The sequence below is a fragment of the Eleutherodactylus coqui genome, chromosome 6 (genome assembly GCF_035609145.1).
Source record: "Eleutherodactylus coqui strain aEleCoq1 chromosome 6, aEleCoq1.hap1, whole genome shotgun sequence".
Lineage (NCBI taxonomy): Eukaryota > Metazoa > Chordata > Amphibia > Anura > Eleutherodactylidae > Eleutherodactylus > Eleutherodactylus coqui.
The window spans coordinates 164,186,803-164,203,714 of record NC_089842.1 but is presented as its reverse complement, the minus strand read 5'-3'; the positions used below and the strand labels follow the sequence as shown (position 1 = coordinate 164,203,714).

Here is a 16,912-nt window from a genome sequence, read left to right as displayed (position 1 = left end):
GCACCTAGTCAGTCCTATAGGGGCCTGCACAGCAGGAATCCTATATCTGCTGCTATATCTGCCGTGTGCCCGGCGGCCGCCCCGCTCCCTGTAGCTCAGACAGTGACAGCAGCCGGCACGTCCTGAGTCACCGGGGACCGCACACATGTCCGCGCACACCTGAGCGCCGCCGGAGGGGCGGAGCTGCTCTGTGTCGCCCGGTTCTGCTTCATTCCTGACATTCCTCTCTGTGACGTCACGACCCCGCCTCGAGCCCGGCTGTCCATCAGGGCCACAGCTGTCACTCACAGCACGAGCCGTCCATCACCTCCCATCTGACTACCTGCGCCCCGCCCCGGCCTCCATCTTCCCGTCCCTCCCCCCTCCCGCCGCTCCTCCTCCTCCCTGCACCGCCGCATCCCTCTCCTTCCCAACCTGTGTCCTACCTATCCCCGCCACCGCCAGGAAGGAAGGAAGGAGGAGGAGGAGGAAGCCACAGCGGGGGGAGGAGAGGCCTGCCCTGCGGATCCGCAGCCATTTCGTGCTTGGATTTCCCAACCCGATCCCTGGAGCAGCGAGCAGGACGTTAAGGGCGGGGGTGGGGGACTGAGCCCAGACACCGGGCCCCCCAGCTGTCACCGGAGCCGCTGCAGACATGATGCCGGTAAGAGCTGCAGCCCCGGGAGCTGTCATTATCATGTGATCTCCCGTGCAGCTGCAGTCATGTCAGTGCATGTGGATTATGTATAGCCTGTGTATATAATATATATCAGTGGTGCAGGGCTCAGCCGGAGTATGGATGCTGCCTGCTGTGCATCCCCTGCACTGACAGCCCTGGCACATTGCAGTGATTCTCCATGAAGGGCACTGCAGTGTCCGGCTCCTCTGGATGGAGGACATGGAGCTGTGATCTATGATGGTGGTCTGCTAGGTCATATCTTGGTGGGATGGCTGGCCTGGCATTTAGGAGTTAAATGGTGTCCTGAATATCTGGCTGCTCGGGATTGTCCTGGTGATCCGTTGGGGTGTTCTGGCAGTCGTTGATCCCTTATTGATCCCTACAGGGTCTTTTCTTTTTAATCTGTGTGTATTGTTAGTTCTAGGTATATACATTTCTATAATACCGCTATTGTTGGTGTGTGTAAAATATATCTCCCTTTTCAATTTTAGCCTTGTATTGCAGATAGCTGGCAGAGGCCAAAGAGTGTTCTTTCGGCCTATGCCAGGCGTTGGCGTATAGGGTATACCCTTATAGAGAAGCGTAGTGTGCTGCGCTCGCCTGTAAAGAGTCGTCCTATGTTATAATGGGAGGCAGTGGGTGACGCACGCCCGTGTATGCCTGCGCAGGCGAATACTCCTGACGTATACCTCCGGAGGATCAAAGATAGTAGCAGCGTCAGATGGTGAACTAAAATCAACTTCTATTCCCCCATAGTGTAAAATACAGGCAACGTTTCGACTGTAGGAAGTGTTTCTCAAGCAGTTGTGTGTGCAAATATGCGGCAGAAATACATGTACGCTCGCTGGAATCCCGCCTTAAACTGGCATAGTATATTAGACTGAAGGGAGACAATGTCCATCTAGTTCAGCCTGTTTCCATTCCCCCCCCCCCCCTTGTTGATCCAGAGGAAGGCAAAAAAGAACAACAATGTAGCAGAAGCCAATTAGCTTATATGTTGTACCATTTCTGGGTGTATTACTCTATATATGTAGGTCTCTGGCTTTCGCGAATAGGAATCAATATATTTGGCAGTCTGCTGTTGCCCAATAAGACTTAGTGGGATGAGATAACTGAGCGCAGAACGTCACTCACCACGCTGATTCTCGAAAGGTCATTTGTGTCCCCCGGCTGCCATCTTCCTCCTCTTAGTACAGGTAATGCTGTTTGGCGATGACTGCCCGTCTCTTCAGTGTGACTGATAATACTTGGTAACCTGGAGAGTATTGACGCCTCCATTGTGGTGCTCTTCACGTTGTGTTCTATTGATTTCAGTGGGGGAGAAGCTGGTTAATAGTGGACTTTTAATTCTTCCTCTACGTGCCTGCTAAAAAGTTTGAACACAGTCAAACCTCGCTGAACCCCTGATTAATTCTGTGGTATGAAAAGTGTACTACTAACACAAAAAATAATAGCAACATCGCCAAATGGGCGTCCATCTGCTCAATAGAAGTCTATGGCTGCTGTGCGGTAAATATATGGAGACTATTTTTTTATTTATTTATTTCTTACTATAATTTTTAATTGAAATTTTCAAATTTTACAATAATGCAATAAACATTTGACTAGAATATGTCATAGTCTCATTAATACACAACACAAGCCGTCCACAATTATGTAGATTGAGGGAGAAGAGAGAAGAAAACATGGCTGAAATTCAAATGAAGAATACTCTCCTCCTCGGTGTCCTGGTCCAATCTTGAAGTTGGACTGCTATTGAATACAATCGGAATACTAACGGCCTGGCCAGGGACTGACTTGAGTTAAGGGGGTATAGGTGTAGGTTGGGACGGGGGTAAGGGTAACTTCTGAGACAGGAGGAGCTTTTCCCATGGGGTGGACACTGCAAGAGACAGCTTCGGGCTGTAGGCTGGCAGTTTAGTGGGCATTTTATGATATTGCTGCTTTCACAGGGAGGCTAGGGATCCATTACTTTGTGGGGGGAGAGTATATTTTAGCCAAGGAGTCCATATTTTCAAGAATTCTCCATGCCTATCAGCTAGAATAGAGGTCCGTTTTTCATTTATTAGATACCAATTCATCTTGTGCTTGACCTCGGTAAAGTCCAAGGAAGCTTTGCGCCATGAACGGGCAATAACTTGTTTTGTGGCTAGAAAAAGGGAAAAAAATAAGTTTTCTAGAGTCGGGGGGTACATTACTTATTCGTTTGTTTAATAACGCTTCCCAAAGGTTTTTGCGTATGTTTTGGCCTGTGACTGAATATATTAGGGAGTAAACTCAAATCCATAGCCTCCTTACCCAAGGACAGGACCACCAGATGTGGAGCATATCTCCCGAAGTCGAGCATCTGTGGAAACAGTTGGGTGAACATCCGGGTATTGCATGGGCCACTCGGTCTGGGGTTAAGTACCAGCGGAACAAGATTTTAAATGAAGTTCCTAGCATTGATATATTTCTGGGCTGCTGTTAGTAGATTCCCATATCTGGGTCCAGTCCTCTTCGGAGAGTGTTTCGCCGAGGTCCTTTTCCCAACGTGTTACGTATGTTGTGTGCGGTAGGGGGAATGCACCAATCCTGAGTAAATTTGCGAAATGGGGTCTTTTGCGTAACACTATCTCTCAAATGGGGTTAAGGTCAATGGAGAACGTGTATACTTTAGGAGAGAGGAAATAAAATGTTTTAGCTGTAGGTACCGAAACCCTTCCGAAGGCAGTAACTTATATTTTTCCTGTAGGGTAGGAAAAGGGGTGGGTCCATTTATTGAAAGCAATTGGTATAATTTTGGTGAGGCCTGATTTTGACCAATTCACAAAGGATTGGGGTGACTCCATTCCCGGTGGAAACATAGGATTTCGCAGGAGTGGCATTAGTGGCAGGTGAGGGGGTATTAGCTTCCCTGAATATTTTATGGAGTCCCAGATATGAAGGGAGTGGCTGATAATGAGATTGTTGATTCGGGGCCTATGATTAGGCGGTATCCATAAAATAGTCTGTATTAAGGGGGTGTATTTCAATTGCTTCTAAGGACACCCAGAGAGGGGTTAGAGGAGGAGTGTAAGAGATCTAGCTGAGCCACCTGGGCCGCCTGGTGGTAGTACTTTAAGTAATTAGGAACTCTCAAACCGCCCTTCCGTCTGTGTCTAAACAAGGTAGATCTTGGAACTGAGTTGTTCCAGACAAATCGAAGGGACATCGGCTGAAGAGTTCTCAGCATATATCCAGGTACCTGTATTGGAAGAGCTCTGAAGTAATATAACAGCTTAGGAAAGAGCGTCTTCTTTAAGGAGTTAACTCTCCCGATCCAGAAAATATAGTAGTGGCTCCAACTTTCCAGGAGTACCCTCGTTTTGCGGAGGAGGGGATGCATAGGAGTTTGTCAAGTGGATGCGCGGGTAGTCCACCGAGCCCGTCGCCCACTGAAAGGAAAAGTTTGAATGGAGCAAAGCTATCGACTCGGAAGATAGCGTGAGGTTAAATGCTTTAGATTTTGAGTGGTTAATTGTTAAACCGGAGAGAGACCCGACTCTGGATAGTTCTACCATAAGGTTGGGTGTGGTAGTGTGAGGAGAGGTTATGAACATTAGAAAATCATCTGCAAACAGTGGGAGTTCGTGGTGTACTGAAGCGACCTCAATCCCCTTTGTATCAGGATTATTGCGGAGTTTAATAGCCAGAGGTTCTACGGCCAGAATGAAAAGTAAAGGGGACAGAGGGCAACCCTGTCGCGTCCCTTGGTGGATCGGGAAGATATCTGAGCAGAAGCCCCTATAACGCACAAAGGCCCTGGAATGGGCATATAATATTCATAGCCATGAGAGGAACTCGCCAGGGAACCCCCACCGTACAAGGACCAAGAACAGGTACTCCCAACCTAGAGTGTCAAAAGCTTTGTGTATGTCTAGGAATAGTAGCATGGCTGGGATACCTCTGGTTCTACAGAGGTGGGTGAGGTAGATTACTCTTCTGACACTGTCAGGGGCCTGACGGCCTGGGAATAATCCAACCTGATCTTTACCAACCAGTGAAGGAAGGGCCATATTTAAACGTGCCGCTAGGATTGTGGTGAGGAGCTTTATTAAGGAGATGGGGCGATAATTCTGTATGTCCACAGAGTCTCTCTCTGGCTTAGGTATCATGGAGATTGAAGCCAAAAGAGCTGTCTGGCCAATTTGATGACTGTCTCTCATTGCATTAAAGTAATCTGCTAGATAGGAGCACAGAATTGGTTCTGCGAGACTATTTTACTACTTCAGATGTATTTTGTGAGCTCTAGGGCCAGATATGTGAGAACTTCTCCTAGGGCCAGTTTTGGACAAGCACATAAAAACACATCCGTAATACAGATCTGCGTTTTTGACATGTTTCAAAAGACCTTACATTCGCATGTCATTAATTTTTCATCCGTATTTGCCTCTATATTGTAATTATTTTCTACTGGGTAAATACTAATCTGTAAAAGAAAAGAATACAAATACGGAAGCAAAAAAATAAAAATTTGCCTTTTGTATTTGCTGTGTTTTTGAAAAACGGCTGTAAAAAATATGGCCATGTGATTAGTCCTATAGAACTACATTAGCTCCTTAATATGGTCTCCTTAACACAGATCGCAATAGCAGAGGAAAACTGCGTTCTCCCCAGTCATTCGGATGTAGACTTGCTTCTCTCCATTGGATTATTCATGAGAAGCGTATGGAGAAGTGGCTGTGTAAATGTATCTGGGTGCTCTACCGATCAGCTGCTTGTCGCGCTAGTTCTTTCATACACTGAGCTGATTTCTGCAGGAAGTAGACAGCTCTGTTCAGACTGTGGGGGCCAGTCTTGGTATTACAGGCGAAGTTCCTTTTTACTTTAATAGGAATTTATTAAGCTGACATTTCCTGCATCAGGAGTAGAATCAGTACAATTTCCCCAGGCACACTGTGCGCTGAATATATGAAAAGGTACACACCGGTAGCTCTGTGTGTCTAGACAGAAATGTACACCGGGTTGTTCCTGGTGTAAATTATACATAAATCTGTTAGTCCGGGGAGGCCATGTACCCTCCTGACAAACACCACCCACTTTTCTGAAAAGTGGAGGGGCGGGTGCAGAGAGGAGAAAAGTCGTAATTCTTTTGTGTAAATACACATTTACACAAAAATTAGACTTTTTTTAAGTGAAAAACTGGAGTAAAATCTTTATAAGTGTTCCCATTGGTCTGCCATACCAAGCCTTTCATTGTCTGCTTCCTGCAGAAATCAGCTCACCATTGTATGAGCACACTGGCCCAGAGAGCAGTTGATCACCAGGTATTCCAGGTGGAAACCCATGCAGATGTGTTCATGGGATTCTCATTTAAAGGAATTGTCTGCTTGAGGCCGGCTGCACATGGGCAAGAAAATCGTGGTGAGACGCACAAATATCAACTCCATTCTTTTGCATGAGATCATACACACGAATGTATTCCCTCCATTTAGTACTGGGTTCCCACAACTGCTTATGGGAGGGTCCCTTACCTAGTCATCGGGAGCGCATGAAAAGGGAGCTGATTGTTTTTGAATAGGCAATCAATGTATTATGGTTTGGGTCTTATCCCTTGGCCCCCAATTGGTTAGTTGGCTTGCTTCTCTATTTATGTAGTGGCAACACATACCAGTGTGGCGGTGCCTGGCACTGCCCCCTGAACAGGACAGCCGTCCATACAGATGAGCCGCTGTCTGCGCCAATGATAAACGCCATCACTATCCTTCTGTGCGCTCCATGGTTGTAGCTCAGCACATAACATGCTACATCACTGCAGTCATGTCTAACCCCAGCCCTAATAAAACGTGCTGACATTCCACCCATCACACGTAACCCGCCGGGAGGGTGGCGACAGTTAGATGTCAGGGTGTTTAGTCACGGGAGAATTACATTCATAGTGCTTCATATCCACATAGCAGGCTGGTATTATTAACATGATTACATATCTCACGCTGTATGGATGATTAGTAAGCACAGAGGATCTACACAATCCACCACTAATGGGTTTTCTGATCTTTTCGTCACCTGCTGACTAAAATATTTATAGATGTTACATATGTAGGCGTCTATTTACAGGCGTTACACTTTGGGATGAACAACAAAAGAATTTGAAGTGTTTTTTTTTTTTTTTAAATCCTCTCAAAGGAAGACTCCAACTTGGATGAAAACAAGCCAATAAATATAGTATAAGGCCTGCAATTATTATTATTGGGTACTTCCATCGGGTGCTAAAAGTTCTGTTCATCCATTTCTTGGTTAGAATATTTACTCTCCTGTTTTCCTGTAGGGTTTTCACCTATTCTTCCCGACTCCTGGCTGGTTATACATTGATATCTTATTTTTTTCGTATATTACTGTGCAGATTTGTCAGAGAACAGAGCCCACTAGTCGTCCCTACCAGTCAGCCTGACAGGAATGTTGAACAGTATGGCGGTAGTTCTGCTTGTAGCCCTGGCACATAACCACTCTGTTCTATTCAACCTGTCCTAGTTACATCCTAGGATGGTCTAGAGAGCCCATTTTCATATGTTCATAGGTAATTCTGAGGTGAAGGGATATTCCTGTGACAGTGTTCACAGGGCAACCACCTTAATACCACCTCCTCTGTTCAGGACCCTCATCGCTCAGCCAGAGTGGAGAGCAGCCAAAAGGGCGTCTCTCTGCGGAGAACCCCTTCTGCGTTACACAAACAGCCCACTGACTTGTATGGGCACCATGTAATGTATTGGAGCTGTAGGGGAACTCAACACTTGGGGCTCATTTACACAATCCTGGTCTGTGAGAAATGGCCTGATTTCCTCTTTTGAATGTGCATGTGTTTTTGTTGCATAGATGCGCATATATATATATGAACCTAATAGCACAATGCTTACGGTGCGGAATTCCGCACCGTAAAATCATCCGTCCTCACCCGCGGCATGCTCTATTTGCCGCGGGTGTACGTGTGGACGGCTTCCATTGCAGTCAATGGAAGCCGTCCGTCACGCTATCTTCCGCTGCAGCACAGCGGAAGATAGCGTGAAACCGCTTCCCCACTTACTGCCAGCCGTATCATATGACGCGGCTGAAGCGTCATGTGACGCTGTGGGCGTGTCATATGATGCGGCCGGCGTGTCACGTGACGCTGCGGCGCATCACGAGCTCTATTGCGCATGTGCGCCGAAGCGCCGTGCAGGACGTAGGACGCTGGAGTCGGAGGTAAGTATTGGGGTCTCTGGGGGGTGCCGTGACGGGCTCCGCTGCGGAATTCTGCGGCGGAGCCCATCTCGGCTGTGTGAAGCCGGCCTAAGGCCTCCTGCACGCGGGTGGAAATCCCGCAGCGGGATTTCCCGCAGAATTTCCGCCCGTGTACGCTGCTATAGGATTGCATTAGATAATGCGGAATGTCTGCAGAGGGAATCCACAGAAATTCAATGAGATTTCCGTTGCAGAAAGGCAGCCGTCCGGCGCAGGTTTTGAAGCTGCTTCACCGCCTGTATTCCGATGTGGCCATCTCTCCCTGTAGAGAGGAGAAAGTCTGCAGTGGAAACTGCGATAAAATTGACATGCTGGGGCTTTGAATTCTACGCGGCAAGTCAGTTTCAATGCAGCTTGGCTGCAACAGCTTGTCCGCAGCGTGTGGATGAGATTTTTGCAAATCTCGTCCACTTTGCTGCTTAGGCTCAGGTTTAAGATTGTCGTCAAAAAGTCTTCACGGCAATTCCGCGGCAATTCCACCCAGTGTGAACCCAGCCTAATGGGTCCTTGAGCAGTCCATATTCAAATTGGTAAAAAATACAGACCGCACATGGACAGAAAATGTCTGCATACATGGGCCCTTAGTGCCTGGTTTCCAGCTGATCTCTTAGACCATATATAAACGTCCGAGTACAAGTTGTGCCTCAAGATTCCTGGGCGCCACCTGCATCCGACAGCACACAGGTAATCTGACCATGTTGTCCCAGGATTGACAGAACAGAGGCGCTGTAGCGCGTGCTGGGGTCACTTCACTCATTCACACATAGTAAAATATGCCCCTTGACATTCATGCCTGTGGTTACATGTATATATGTGCTGTTTTCAATACTTGGACTAAGAAAAAAACTAAAACCCTTCATAATGTGCATAGCCGCTGTAAGGATGGTGGAGGATGTGGTGTGTGACTTCAAGGAGAATTGATGAATTTCAGCATTTTAGCTTTTTGCTGTTTCTATGGTAACTAAGTGCTGCGAAGTCAGTCTCCATCCAATCTTTTCTGCAAGTGACATTTTGTTTCTATGGGTATTTATATATGTGTAGGTATAGAAATACGGGTACTGTATAATAGTCATACCGCTAATATGTGATCCAGTTAGACATCTAAGACCACACTGACACCTTCTTTGCAGCTCCAATATAATTTTCATGGTTTAGCTCCATTCTAGGAGCTGAACATCAAAAATATCGAAAGTGCCAAATCTGGCACATCCCAGACTCAAGTGGTGTCAAAAGACCCCATTGACTATAATGAATCGCTTCCTCCATGCTGCTCAAAATTCTCCAAGATTAAATAGCGCAGCATGGTGCACTATTCCGTCCGGGGTGTCGTGCTGGCTCTGCACTGGAGACGCAGATGAACACATCTGCATCTTGTCTCCACTGGGACTATGGGTGGAGACCAGGGTTTGTCCTGGGTGGAGAAATGGGTTTGTCTGGGTGGACTTGCGGAACGCCCCAAGCTCCTGACTGGCTGGGGCTGGTCCCTTAACTTTCCCTGTTGCTCTTCCATCATGTCCCCTCCAGGCTGATGTCCGTGTGCATGGCGCTCCCTTCTTTCCTGGCTGCTCCCCGCTGTCATTGTCCCCAGCGGGACAAACAATTTTTGCTCGTACGTTGTGTGAGTGTCATGGGTGGCCGCTGCCGTGCAGGGGTGTCAGTGCTGACTCCACTACCAACAACGAGGGTTAGAGACTGCGTTCCCTTCCCCAATGCTACTCAGGCTGTGGCAAACAGCGGTGTCACCCTCCAATGCTGCTGGCCTGAGCCGCGTCCGCAGCACCCAGCTACAGGTGCTGCTACTGCAGCATTCGGGTCACTCTGTCCTGCTGTGGCCGCTTATGCTGCTGCTCAGCCAGCTAGTGAAGCCGTGTTCGCAAGTAGCGCCACAGATACTCCTTTAACCTTACCCCTAACACTAACCCTCACCCTAACCCTCCAGCCAACGCAAACTTCAGCCACAGCTACTCCCTTAACCGTAACAGTAACCCTAACCCTCCCGGCATGGCAAACCCTCCCCCCCCCCTCTCCCTGCTATTGCTGTCAGCGTAACCCTACCCCTAACCCTCCAGGAAGTCAATCAGGAGAATGAGGGCGTAAACGGGGCAGATACAGTCCATCACTTTGTCTCCACCCATACTTCTCGTGGAGACAAGATGCACCAGAACCAACACGAGCATATGTGTTTTTGCGCATTGGCATTGCATATGTGCGCGAGCAACTGCCTGTACTGTTTGCGCGTTCTTGGGCCAATTAGTTTATTGAGTTCAAGATGTGTTTTTTTTCTGCCACAAATGCGCCGGGAAAATGGAACATTCATATTTTTTTTTGTGTGACGGAATTGCGCGTTTCAGTGATGTCACTGCGGGTGGGAGTATCCACCCGGAAGCGACAAGGAATGGAAAAACGGGATTCTCTTCTTGGGAATAGTGTGGGTCCCAGTGATCAGACCCCCACCCATCCATCATCCGTGGATGGGTGAAAATTTGAAATAACATGAAGTAACCCGAATATCCCTTTTTAAAGGTGTTGTACAAGAGTAGAAGAAAACATGTCTGCTTTGTTCCGGAAACCGCTTCAAACCTGTCCATGGGTTGTGTGTGGTATTATAGCTCACCTCCATTTTAGTCAATAGGGCTGAGTTGTAATGCCCCTGACAGCCTGTGGACAAGTGTGGCACTGTTTTTGAAAGAAAGAAGCCATGTTCTTCTATGCTGTGCGACCCCTTTAAGGGAAAACTACACTATGAATACATAATTTATTCCCTTCTTGAATTGATTATAATATAGATTACCTGAATGATGTCCGCATAATCCTCTCCTGCTATTATACGTAATCCTATACACTTTCCCTGTAGCAGCGAGGCTTAGCAAACTGCCAGTAAATCATCAACCCAATCGTCATTTCCCCTTCCAGCCAGTTAAACAGTCTTCAGACTTTACAACTGCGCTGTTCCTTCTGGTGCGGCCCGGTGGAGTTTTTGTGGGTCTCACCATGTCAAACAATTCTATACAACACAACAGAAGAGGAAATTGGTTAAACTTTATGTGAAAATGTTTTGTTAATTGTAGGGGCGGTGGGGGGGGAGAAGTTTTTACTATGCAATAACAGAGCAGAGAGCGGGGTAGTATTATTAATCAGTGGTGCAGAGACCGGATTTGGTGTTGAGAAGAATTTGTCTAGAAGTCATCTGATGCAGTAAAAAAAATTGTTGTACAATCAAAAATTGCATAGATGAAACAGATGTGAGGCAACATTCCATTTAGTGTCGGTTCTCCCAAATCTCGGTCTCCAATACCGTGACAAGGGAATAACAAGGCCGAGTTCATATTCTGATAGGAGTGCCCCCCCCCCCCCCCACACACACACATCAGTTTTATTACAGTTCAGGTGTTAAAAAGTCTCTACAATATGATTTAATTGAAACCTGCTCATGGTAGTGGAAAACTATCATAATCTCTTCGGCCGGTGCCCAATCCCGCTGCTGCGGTCTGCCTCCTGTTGCGGCAGCAATGACGTCTTGACAACTGGATTAGTGACTGCTGCAGCAGATCGCCAGCCGATGTGAGGGATCAGTGAACCAATCCTCTCCCTCTGTCCCATCCTCCACCGCTTCTGCTTCCTACTGCAAGCGCTCATGATGTCCCAACAGGATGTGTGACTGTAGCAGCTGATCACTGGCTGCAGTGGTCCCATGTCCCTGATGCCAATGTCATCATCGCTGCAGCAGGGAATCTGGCACCAGTGGAATGGGAGCAGTTGGGTGATTTTTTTTATATTTTTTTAATTTTTTGTTTTTCTTTGTTTTTAAAAAACAAACAAAAAAAACTTGTTTTCTACAGTATTTTAACAGAAAATGTGTTATGAATAGAGTTGAGCGAACATACTCTTCTGAGCTTGATGCTCATTCGAGTATTAGCATACTCAATGGTGCTCGCTACTAGACCGAGCATCACGCTGTGTTTGACCCCGCCCCAGTTTTGGCCCCACCCCACTGCTGACGTGTCAGATTTGACCCCTCCCCGGTGCGCATGTCAACGGTAGTTTGTGGCTGGCTTGGCGGAGGGGAGAGGGAGAACGAACACAGAAAAAAAAAAAGCTCGGCAACCGGCGGGTCCTGTACAAAAATGCTCGTGTCTCCCATTGAAGTCAATGGGGTTCGTTACTTGACTAGAGCTCTCGAATTTTACAAAAAACTCAATTCGAATAACGAGGACGTGAGCATTTTGGTGCTCACTCATCTCTAGTTATGAATAGGGTGGGTGAAGTGGACCAACTTGGTAATGCTTAAAAAGAAAAAAAAATGCCTCTAACTATAATATGTGGTATTTAAAGGGGTTCTGACATCAAAAAAAAAAAATTGTACTCACCTTGCCTGGCCCGATCGCCAGGCATGTCCCCTCCAGCCGCCATCTTCTTCTGTGCCTTTAAAGCAGAGCAGGAGCGGTCAAAAAGACCGCTTCCTGCTCTGGTCCGTCCGTCAGGCATTTCCGAGGTCAACGGACGGACCGCCACAGCAAGCACGTCACAAGCAGTGCTTGCTGTGGGCGGCCCGTCCGTCCGGCTAAACTCCGGAGTGCTGTGCATGCGCAGTGGAGACGCAGCCCGTCCTGACCCCTGTCAGAGGGCACCTCTCCACTGCGCATGCGCGCGATCCCAGAGCGGCGCGGCTCGTGCAGACAGAAAAAGAGGAGCAGCGCCTGCCGGGAGATGACCCCCCGATGTCAACAACAACAGAAGACAAGGTAAGTGTTATCTTTTTATGCTTTAGCAGCCATTAAACCGTGGGTTCTCTGGGTCCATTAGGCACACCAGGGAACAATGGTTGCTAAAGCATAAAAACATTATGCATGTCAGAACCCCTTTAATAGTCTCCTTTTGAGTCACAGTTAATAATAGAAGTTCAGCGGAATATCATGTTTACTCTGGAATCTGTGTGAGTGAACCTAGCAACCTTGACCAGTATAGAACAATGGTCCCGCCATACTAGATAACCTATCTCCATATTAGGGACAAGAATTCCTCTGTACAGCTGCTATGTCACTTAAATAGATACTCCAGTCATGACATACTGCTTTGGTGTAGCATCTATAAAATATATATTTGTTAAGCTTTTCAGCGCTAGTCTCTTATTCTATATACTGTTAGAGCTAGGTATATGAACGCAGTGTTGCTTATACAACTTGGTCAGTTTCCTCCTTATACCAGGGTTTCCTGCTGTGCACAGGCTGTGTATCTACACCTAATTCTGGTCTAACCACCTCTGCTCAGTAGGGCATGGTGGAGAACCATATCTGGCATGACGTACTCCAACATGCCAAAAGTCACGGGACTGGAACTAATATTGTATAGGGCCCCTTCTAGCCCAGTGAATTGCAACAACTCAATGTGGCATTGATTCCACAGGTGGATGGAAGACATCTGGAATGATGTTGAGCCATCTTTTAAGCCACCCGTAGCTCCGTGGTACTTGAAGGTGCGGCATCTTGGGTATGAACCTCTACTACATCCCATAAGTGCTGAGTTGGGCTCATGTTGGGTGACTGTGCAGCTGCACCATTCGTAGGAACTCTCTAGAATGCTCCTCAAACCAGTTCTGGAAAACTTGGACCTGATGGCACAGTGCATTACCCTGTTGGAATATCCATCGTTGTGGGGTACATGAAGTCCATGAAGGGCAGTAGATGGTCACCAAGCAGGGAAACGTAATGGGCATCGGTCAATGACGTGTTTAGGTGGAATAGTGTATTCGTGTCATGAAAACAAATGGTTGAATCACTAACAGTCTGCATAGTGCTTTGTTGATAGCGGAGATCCATGGCTACATGGGGTCTGCACCGCATCGGCCTGAAACATAAGGTCCTGTGACTCATTGGACCATGCTACACGTTGCCAGTCCTCTAGGGTCCAGTTAGCCACCTCACAAGGTGAGGCTGTACGTCCAGTGTTATAGTATTAGCTAAGGCCCTCTGGTGGGTCTTCTGCTCCCATATATCCTATGGAAGATAAAGCATGTCGTACTGACCTGTGAGATATGTTCGGGGCTTCCTGTGAGCCATCTATGTCATAACAACCTAATATAATATAAATGTGATGCCTGCACAGAATGACAAAGTGTATTTCTTGTTATATCTACTCTGTAACATTCTGGGAAATGTAATGAGATGATTTCCTGCTGGGATGCAGTTTTCTGGGCAAAGAGACTCTCTCATGATATTTTTGCACCCTTTTCTGAGGGCAGTACAAAGTAGTGACAGTCACACTGATCATAGTGATATGGCTGCTGTGTGGATCCGTGCAGCAGTTTTTGAGAAACTTACCTGTTATCAGTAGCAGCAAATGCACAGAGGACTATTCTCGCAACACACAAATCTCACACGCGTTTCTTGGCCATGTCAAACCGGCCTAATGGAGAAGGGCATAATAAGTGAGGATAGAAGGTGCTCGTATGGAGGCGGCAGTATGAGGACTGTAAAATTTGTACTGCAGGGTTTAAAGTTGTTTTGATTTCAGTTATTTTTTTTTTTTTGTTCTCCACACAACCCATTTATGTCTTTAAATAATCGGTGTTGTGGGATAATGAAGAAAGACATGATTGTGGTGGAGTAGTCTTGTTCTGTAGAAGTGAGTGCACTCTTGAAGTTGAGTACTGCTTGTTTGTAAGTAATAAGGTCTTCTTATGGTCGGCTTCACACACGCGATAAAATTGCATGATGCGAGAGCGCGTGTGAAAACGCAGAATTATGAAACCTGTGCTTTTCAATGGTTTCCTTGACATTTGCAATGTTTTCACTCATGCGATGTTGCGTCAAAGAAAAAATCGCGGTATGTCCTATTTTTCTGCATTTTGCTCCTTTTTTTTTATCGCCCATTTGTCTTTGCAGCCTTCGTTTCATCGCAACGCGTAATGCATTTTTAATATTAGGAAGTCCTATTGTCTTTCTCGTGGGAAAATCGCAAGCGGCAGCAATGTTTTTACGAGAAAAGGAAGTGCTTGCCTTCAAAGATGCCATTTTTCTCACGGCAAAATCGCTATTGCCCTTGTGTAACTAGCCTCAGAGTGGCTTTTTTTTCACCACCGCTCGGTTACCCTATAATGTTATTGTCATGTAGCTAGACTTTCCTAACTTTACGATCAGAAGGGTGTGACTTATGAGACTTGCGCTGGTCAGGAGGTTGAAGGAACAGAGTTCCTGTTTGAATTACTTTTGCGTAGCTACAATACAGCTTCACGTTGTAATCCATGAAGGCACCACAATGCTTGCAACAAATAGAGTAATTGTTCCAGATCAAAGGGTATTCTGATTTTTGTTTTTGAACTTCTGGATGATTTTTGACTTTGATTAAACTTTTTTTCTTTTTTTTTGTGAAAATCTAGGCATAAGAGGCCAAGTTATACTTTTATTTTCTCATCAAATGAGCTGCGTGACGTCTTCTATATTATGAGACAAGCTGTAGTTTCCATTGTTACCTTTTAGGGGTACATACATTTTTTTTAATTTTTTTAAAGCCATTCACCTATGGAAAAATGGACACAATATGTTTATAGTGTGGGTCATTATGCATGCAGCAATACCTAATGTTTTTATTTTTTACATTAAAAGGGTGATTTGGAGGGAAAGATTTTTATTTAATTTTTTTTAAAGTTAATTTTATGACCTTTTTTTTTTTTTTTTTTTTTTTAATGCTTTGTGACTCTCTAGGGGCCCATTGCCTAAACTGACAGAGCGCCCCTGCAAGAAATCGACCTTATCCGGCAGCCAGCTGACCCCGCACTGTCTCTGGTCGGTGTTACTTGGGCCAGGTTATGCATCACTAAAAGAACGGCCCATTACACCGTTAGTACCTAATGAGAGGCTGGTAAAGTGCAATGCAAAGCGACTGAAATCATAAGCAGTTTATGGGTCTCTCCATGACTTCTGAAGACACAAACAGAAGCTATTTAGTATAAGTAGGACAATATAAAAGTGCTGCAAGGCATCACACCTCTGAATCTTTCTGTCCGGCCGGATATGCTTTACTTCCAATCAATTGCTTAGTGTATGCAGCATCCTAACCCTGCTGGAGACCGAATCCGAAACGGTGTGCTCTCTGATCTGCCTCTGGAAATGTTGTGGTGTGCCGGCCACTTAAATAAAATCAAATTTGCCCATTTAAGGAAAAAATTGAATCGAGGGCCACTTAATGGGCTGATGAATCAATCCAAATAATTTTGCTTAATCACGCTGCCCTAGTTGATCGACAGGGATACGATGCTCTGATCCCCGTTGATCAACGGTCAAGAGAGGAAGTCAAAGTACTGGCTTCACTCCCATTGAAATCAATGGGAGCACTGCGCTTTTATTACACTTCCAGATCCTCATTGTGTTTAGGGTTGCATGTCCGTTTTTGAACATAAGCGGAGCAAGGGTGGATCGGAGGAACCTGTGTTAGCGGGAAAAGACAGGAAGTGTAGAAGCGCTGAGGTCGTAGACTGGTGTGGGTATGGAGTCTCTCCTGCAGTGCAGTATCTGTAGGCTGCAATGATCTTCTGGACTGAAACCCTCCCAAGATGATTCTGAACATTTGGGTTGGTAGAACGGACTGTGATAGAAGTCTGTCCTACAACACTGTTCCTTAGCATCCCTCGCCTCCTCCTATGGCCCATTGCAGCTGGTAGATGTTCAGCTTGGTTAATTGGCTGTTCGAAATAAAACTCTGCAGCAATGGCAATGCCTCCCGGGTTCATTAGTCACCCACGCTGCCTCTGGTGCCCGCCAAGTCCATTTTAAAACCTGGCCTTCACCTGAACTGATGTGGCTGGAACGGGGCCACGAGTCCAATAATGCAGTTGCTAACCCAGGTGTACAAGGGGACTTCAGACTCCCCAGTCGAGTTTTGCCTCTTCCTGACTTCGGCCAGCCTCATATATCGCCTGGCCTGGTATAGACTCGGCCGACCAAGAATATACGGAGAACGCAGCCTGCAGCCCCCTACATAATCTAAATTTATAAAGCGTGAGGGAATATGACATTTCTA

At 46.4% G+C, this 16,912-nt stretch overlaps 1 protein-coding gene across 2 annotated transcripts in view; it reads left to right on the top strand.

Moving 5' to 3' along the window:
* Positions 1–367: 367 nt before the first annotated feature.
* Positions 368–16,912, top strand: part of PPP1R13B (protein phosphatase 1 regulatory subunit 13B) — a 90,802-nt gene continuing 74,257 nt past the window's right edge. Inside the window, exon 1 of one of the 2 annotated variants that reach the window (XM_066608135.1) lies at positions 368–643. In XM_066608135.1, coding sequence (XP_066464232.1) covers positions 635–643 — 9 coding nt within the window. In that variant the 5' untranslated portion in view covers positions 368–634. The remainder of the gene's footprint in view (positions 644–16,912) is intronic. The other variant, XM_066608134.1, reaches the window with a different exon arrangement.